The 7,838-nt window shown below is 41.1% G+C and overlaps 1 protein-coding gene across 1 annotated transcript; it reads left to right on the top strand.

The window, feature by feature from the left end:
- Nucleotides 1-7,125, top strand: LOC115148790 (malate dehydrogenase, mitochondrial). The gene is made up of 9 exons (XM_029691017.1): nt 1-159; nt 1,429-1,597; nt 1,697-1,780; nt 1,887-1,996; nt 2,370-2,495; nt 2,750-2,827; nt 4,876-4,975; nt 5,899-6,050; nt 6,627-7,125. The coding sequence occupies exons 1-9, from the start codon at nt 94-96 to the stop codon at nt 6,756-6,758; spliced, it is 1,017 nt and encodes a 338-aa protein (XP_029546877.1). The 5' UTR covers nt 1-93; the 3' UTR covers nt 6,759-7,125.
- Nucleotides 7,126-7,838: the final 713 nt, after the last annotated feature.

The raw sequence follows: 7,838 nt of genomic DNA, 5'->3' as shown, positions 1-7,838 counted from the left end.
GAAAGCTTTCTGTCTCGACCGGGCACCGAGGTAGAGGACGTTGGAGTCACTGAGAGGACAAGCACATTTATTTTTGGTATAAAGTTAGACAACATGTTTTCCCGCATTGCACGACCCACACTTTGTATTGCTAACAGAAGCTTAACCACCTCCTCACAGGTAAATAATAATAATATATATAATTTCAAAATAAATAATTTTGTCAGCCAGAGAGATAGTTAGCGTAACGTGACTAACGTTATCATTAGTTAGCTACCTACTAGCTAGCATGGTTGCCATCTAGCTTGTCAGAATAGTTAGTTAGTTAGACAACCAGCTAACTAGCTAAAACTTGCAATGCCATAGATACACACTGTACGAGTTGAGCCACCGCAGAATGGTCCATATTGTTTAAAACGAGTGATAGTTGCCGACCATATCGTATAAGTTAGCTATAGCTTGCTCACGGTTGAAAGCTGCGTGCGCTGTATAAGGTCAACAAAAGTTTCCTTCACTTTTAAGGTCCGCAAGGCATGTGTTTTGTCAGTTATCATCTCGAGTTTGTCCTTCATGACATGATGGTAGTGAACCATCTCTAATGGCCCATTTCAAGTTTTTATGAATGATAATAGGATTAGTTAGGCCCTTTTTTTCAAATTCAGGTTTCAGCTAATGTATCCATATTTAAGTCATGGTTAGCCCAGGTGATTATAAACTAAAACTACTGATAATATGCAATACAATAGCTTTAAAAATATTGCCATGTTTCCTTTCTACACCCGTTTGAGCAAAACTGTGCACGGTGTTTCATCAATCGTGTGTTTATTTTATCCTTGACACAAACTCAATGTTAAATATGTTCCTTAAGGTTGGCATTGAAAAGGACACAATGGTAGAATTCCAGAACCTTTTACATTGATCAAGAAGTAACCTTTTGAATATAATCCGTTACCATTATCTGTGAGCTTAAGTGTAAGGGTGGCTTACATTCTTTCTACAGCTTAATGAGCCGTGAATCGCCCACTCTGAAATACTGGCTTCTCGGGAAGTGGGTCTAAGTGGTTTATGGCCTACAAAATACAGACGTCATTTTCCGGTGAATGGTTCGTCTGTCCCCTGTTTGATATCAGCAAATGACAAGGATTTATTGTGCAAAGATGCATTGCAAAGTTCTACATGGAATTTGGACTATAACCCTTGATCTAATGGAACCCATCCTACAAAACCACCAATGAGTCTGTCTCATTTAATCTTATTGCTGGTAATAGATGCACATCTAATCTAAAATACAGTTTGTGCTGGAAATCTTCAAAAACACAGAAGATATGTTGGTTCTGTGTGATTTTATGTCAGAAATACAGTTAGTAGCCAGGATTTCTAAAATGTGCAGAACAGTATCATTAAGATAGATAGACAGTCAGTCAGTGAAATTGTCTCCTCTCCCCTCAGAACAATGCGAAGGTGGCGGTGCTGGGTGCATCCGGCGGTATTGGCCAGCCTCTCTCACTACTCCTAAAGAACAGTCCTCTGGTGGGCGAACTGTCTCTCTTTGACATTGCCCACACACCTGGAGTGGCAGCTGACCTCAGCCACATCGAGACCAGGGCCCACGTCACTGGTACGACACCTTCCTGTTGGACATCAGCTACACTAGTGAAATGAGTGTGAAAATGTCTGTTTGGTTGATGTCATTTAACTATCATGATTCCTTCACTAGGTTACATGGGTCCAGACCAGTTGAACGCTGCACTGAAAGGCTGTGATGTTGTTGTCATCCCCGCTGGTGTCCCAAGAAAACCTGGTGAGTTCACCCAAGTTGACAATGTGATTCATATTGAAGAACATCATGTAATGCTTTTCTTTCAATTGAGAAGTGCACATGACATTTTAAAGTGAACTTCTTCCAGGCATGACCCGTGATGATCTGTTCAACACCAATGCCACCATCGTGGCCACACTGGCCGATGCCGTCGCCCGCAACTGCCCCGAGGCCATGATCTGCATCATCGCCAACCCTGTAAATACACCTCCTCTCCAGACACCTCACAGATTAACTCACCCTCCTGACGACTCACATTACTCTAGAGCAGCTCAGATGTCTAGAGTTAGAGGCCTTAGTGTTGGAGAAAATGTTGTGTTGTTGCCAAAGAGAAGATAATACTAACTTTCAGGAATAGAGGTCAAGGCTTTCATTTGGAAGGGAATTTATTTTCCATGCCAGCTCTGTTTAGTTCACTGAATGTGTTTCGATGCTTCAGTCAATATGCCCTTTAACCCTTTAATGATACAATATCTTGTTTGAATGCATGTTAAATGGTAAATTCTTAAATATGCCATTGATTGTATAATGGTTGTGTACATAGGAACAGTTTTTTGTTTCCAATCCATAGGTCAACTCCACTATTCCCATCACATCAGAGGTCATGAAGAAGTATGGAGTCTACAACCCCAATAGAGTGTTTGGAGTCACAACATTGGACATCGTCAGAGCCAACGCTTTCGTTGCAGAGCTGAAAGTAATCCATCTTCAAGCTGCAGAGGATTGAGGACCTCACTCCTCATACTCCCTATACACACCCTCTATACCTTTGACACATCAGGAGTGACCTCAAAGTTCACAGGGATATCACCCTGAACGGAACAACGCTTGTTTTGTTTGTATCTTACAGATGTTTTTTGTTCAGCAGCAAATGCTAGTCAGCTAGTATCCACTCATTGTATAATGATTGGCAATGCAAGATGGCTGACTATTTGGTGTTTTTTATTGCAGGGCCTTGACCCAGCACGTGTCAACGTACCAGTGATTGGAGGTCATGCAGGAAAGACTATTATTCCTCTCATCTCACAGGTAAGAATTAAGGGCCTTTTCACAGAAATAAAAAATCCAATACCTGAATGATTGTCTCGCAATGCCATCAATAGGCCTACATCTTAATCTAATTACAAAGATGACACACTTTTACAATTCTCTACTGTTTCATGTAATTTCATTCGGTTGGTATTTGAGCTATCAGATATGCCACCCCCCTATTGGAGACAAATGTGTTTATGGCTCCCTCTAGTGTGTAACAACACTCATTTTAGTAAATGAGGGTTCTACAGTAGGAGGCCTTGATTAGGTATTTGTCATTAGTCAGTGGCTTTAAGAAATTCCTCATTCATGGTCATTTAAAAATTCAGTTGGAAAAGCAAAAGTGTAAGGTTCTCACTGAACAATGCTTTCCCTGTGAATAACTATTCACATATCACATTTTCTATTTATTTCACCTTTATTTAACCAGGTAGGCCAGTTGCGAACAAGTTCTCATTTACAACTGCGACCTGGCCAAGATAAAGCAACGCAGTGCGACACAAACAACACAGAGTTACATATGTTTGGAATAAACAAACATACAGTCAATAATACAATAGAGAAAGTTTATATACAGTGTGTGCAAATGAGGTAGGATAAGGGGGGTGAGGCAATAAATGGGCCATAGTGGCAAAATTATTACAGTATGGCAAATTAAATACTGGGGTGATAGATGTGCAGAAGATGAGTGTGCAAGTAGCGAAACTGGGGTGCGAAGGAGCAAAATAAATAATATGGTGATGAGGTAGTTGGATGGGCTATTTACAGATTGGCTATGTACAGGTGCAGTGATCTGTGCGCTGCTCTGACAGCTGGTGCTTAAACCTAGTGAGGGAGATATGAGTCTCCAGCTTCAGTGATTTTTGCAGTTCGTTCCAGTCATTGGCAGCAGAGAACTGGAAAGAAAGGTGGCCAAAGGAGGAATTGGCTTTGAGGGTGACCAGTGAAATATACCTGCTGGAGCGCGTGCTACGGGTGGGTGCTGCTATGGTGACCAGTGAGCTGAGACAAGGTAGGGCTTTACCTAGCAAAGACTTATAGATGACCTGGAGCCAGTGGGTTTGGCGACGGATATGAAGCGAGGGCCAGCCAACGAGAGCATACAGGTCGCAGTGGTGGGTAGTATATGGGGCTTTGGTGACAAAACGGATGGCACTGTGATAGACTGCATCCAATTTGCTGAGTAGAGTGTTGGAGGCTATTTTGTAAATGACATCGCCGAAGTCAAGGATCGGTAGGATAGTCAGTTTTACGAGGGTATGTTTGGCAGCATGAGTGAAGGATGCTTTGTTGCGAAATAGGAAGCCGATTCTAGATTTAATTTTGGGTCGGAGATGCTTAATGTGAGTCTGGAAGGAGAGTTTACAGTCTAACCAGACACCTAGGTATTTGTAGTAGTTCACATATTCTAAGTCAGAACTGTCCAGAGTAGTGATGCTGGATGGGTGGGTAGGTGTGGGCAGTGATCGATTGAATAGCATGCATTTAGTTTTACTTGCATTTAAGAGCAGTTGGAGGCCGCAGAAGGAGAGTTGTATGGCATTGAAGCTCGTCTGGAGGTTTGTTAACACAGTGTCCAAAGAAGGGACCGAAGTATACAGAATGGTGTCGTCTGCGTAGAGGTGGATCAGAGAATCACCAGCCGCAAGAGCGACATCATTGATGTATACAGAGGAAAGAGTCGGCCTGAGGATTGAACCCTGTGGCACCCCTATAGAGACTGCCAGAGGTCCGGACAACAGGCCCTCTGATTTGACACACTGAACTCCGTATTGATTTGATTTGTCACATGTGCCGAATACAACAGGTGTAGTAGACCTTACAGTGAAATGCTTACTTACAAGCCCTTAACCAACAATGCAGTTAAGAAAAATACCCCCCAAAATATGAAATATAAGTAACAATTAAAGAGCAGAAGTAAAATAACTAGCGAGGCTATATACAGGGTGTACCGGTACGAGTCAATGTGTGGGGGCACCGGTTAGTTGAGGTAATATGTACATGTAGTTAGAGTTATTATAACATATCCACACGTCTCTCTGTAGGCAACACCCAAAGTGGAGTTCCCAGCCGACCAGCTGTCTGCTCTGACTGCTAGGATCCAGGATGCTGGCACTGAGGTTGTGAAGGCCAAGGCTGGAGCAGGTAGGCAGTGTTTGTTACCCTGAGGACTGACCAATGACTGTGCATGTGTATATGTATGTATATATATATATATATGTGTGTGTGTGTGTGTGTGTGTGTGTGTGTATATTTATTTATTTATATATGTATGTATGTATGTGTATATTTATATATGAATGAACAAAGCCATCGATCATGTGACACCATTCATTCCTATTTGAAGACTCCATAGCGCATTGAAGTCGGTTAAGATGGCATCTCATGGAAACAACATGCGCAGTTTGAGCTACTCCAGGAAGTGATGTTGCAGGCTAGCTCAGTGCTGCCCCCTCATTGATTAAATGCCCATTTCTTCTTGCTCCGGAAATGTGATCCGGAGGCTCCGTTCGGAGGGTTTGACACCGTTGTGGAGCCTCTAGGAGGCCAAAATGAGCAAAGTACCACATCGCCGTGCGCCTCCCAAATTTTGTAACAATGCGGAGGGCTCCGTATAGCTCCGCATTGACATGATTGGTTGACGGTAGGTGGGGGTGGGATGTCCTGTATAAACATACTCACTTCCTTGACAACTATCTTCACAACAGATCTGCTCTGCGAAGTGCAGGAAGTATGAATTCCCTGACTTCTGCAGAGGCCGTATCACAGTAAATGCTGTACAGCCACTGCAGATAATGGATTGACCATGCAGAGACTTTAACTCAAGTTGAAGGCTGACCGGGGTAGTGCAGGCTGCCGTTGGCAACTAAATTATCTAAATTGTGTGTGATTCATAAAAATAAAATAAAAAATCAGTTCAGGGACATATTAGAAGCCGTTATTGGTACCATAATAAAATAATATTTTTACGAAGATTGATCACCCTTCATTTTTTTCATTCACTATAATGGGGGGATCCTGTGTTTGAACCACTCTGAGCTCTAACTGGCTAACCTATTTGTGTTCAGGCTCTGCTACATTGTCCATGGCCTATGCTGGGGCTAGGTTCACCTTCTCTGTCCTGGACGCCATGAACGGAAAGGAGGGAGTCGTAGAGTGTGCATATGTAAGGTCAGAAGAGACCGAATGCAAATACTTCTCCACACCTCTCCTCCTTGGGGTAAGTCCTGTAGCACCTTATTAACAGGTTTATAACTTGGAGACAGAAATTTCACCTTTTGCTTATTGTTGTACTTAAAGCCCCATACTATGTAATTTTATTTTAAATCAATGCCTAATCACTTTTATTTAATGAAAATAATTTTAAAATATATTTTGAATGGTTTATATCCCTGAACCTCTTTTGGCCCTTAATGCTCAGTCTGATCGTGTGGGCGTTAGGAAACAAATTTGAAGATATTTACATACACTGCCCTGATTGGCTGTTAGGATGGTCTAGACCCCACCCGCTTACCCAGATGAACAGACATTAGTCTATTATAATCAGATCACATTATGGCATCATGATGTGGGTCAAAAGTTCCATCCTACCTGAACCAGCAGAAATTCGTTGCATTTTCACAATTTCTGTGTTATTTTGACATCGTAGTGTGGAAATAAATATATTTGTTATTGGAAAATCACGTTTTTAACTGCATTGCCCCTTTCAAGTTCCTCTTTGAATGTCGGACACTTCTTTCTTGAATACAGTTCATAATCTGAAGTTGTAACCAGTAGGAATATTTTATTCTTTTAGAAACACGGAATTGAGAAGAACCTTGGACTGGGCAAGCTGTCAGCCTTTGAGGAGAATCTGGTGGCTGATGCCATTGGTGAGCTGAAGGGCTCCATCAAGAAGGGCGAGGATTTTGTTGCTAATATGAAGTGAGCAGGGTTTGAATCTCTCAACCTGTGGTTATTTATATTGTCCAGTCACATAAATGGTGCCAGGCCTCTCCAAAATCAAAGTTTCATCATGCCTGACAAAGCAATAGTTTGTTACTCATCAGAAATATTTACTCAAACAGTTGACTTTACCATCTTGAGCTGGATCAATGTAGGTTTGAGAGGGATCTCTGAGAGAATCATGACCGACAGTATATTTTGTATGGCACTTATGTTTGCAATTTGGAATATCAAAGTAGGCTCCACGTAACTATGCATGGAATTATTTATTGTGTATAGTATTTTGTCTTCGCCCATCAACTCAACTATTGTGGCTTCTTTCAAATGTATAAAGAAATCTCAACCCCATTTACATTTTGCGTTTTGTATTTTAATATTTTAAGGGAAGGGGTCCATGGAAATATCAATCAGTATTCCAAAATGTATTACCTTGAGTCTGTCAATGATATTCAGTTATACATTTTAATTTGGACACCAAAATGTGAAACAAGTTACATCCAGCTGCAAAAATGTTTCAAATGCCGAAGTACATTGAACATGTTTTAGAATTAATTTGGTTCTGTTGAGCTATGGAAAAAGTGTGGTCGTGAAATGGAATATTTGGAATGAGCTCATTACCTTGTAACCAAGGAGTACCACAGCAAAATCGCACTACAAAACAGACTGTCTTGCTAGCTAGAGATCAAATATGCAGACATATTTCGGATTAATTTTGACTAACCTTTGCATATCTATGGTTGGTGGCGGTAGCTGATTACCATCTGAGATCAATACATTTTCCTTTCAAGCATTTTACACAGAATTAAACTAGCTGACTACAGTTGAAGTCGGAAGTTTACATAGACCTTAGCCAAATGCATTTAAACTCAGTTTTTCACAATTCCTGACATTTAATCCTAGTAAAAATGCCCTGTCTTAGGTCAGGATCACCACTTTATTTTAAGAATGTGAAATGTCAGAATAATAGTAGTGATTAATTTCAGTTTCTATTTCTTTAATCACATTCCCAGTGGGTTAGAAGTTTACATACTAATTGAGTGTATTTGGTAGCATTGCCTTTAAA

The sequence above is a fragment of the Salmo trutta genome, chromosome 15 (genome assembly GCF_901001165.1).
Source record: "Salmo trutta chromosome 15, fSalTru1.1, whole genome shotgun sequence".
NCBI lineage: Eukaryota > Metazoa > Chordata > Actinopteri > Salmoniformes > Salmonidae > Salmo > Salmo trutta.
The sequence above is the reverse complement of the archived record's forward strand: the minus strand, read 5'-3'. Positions and strand labels throughout refer to the sequence as shown.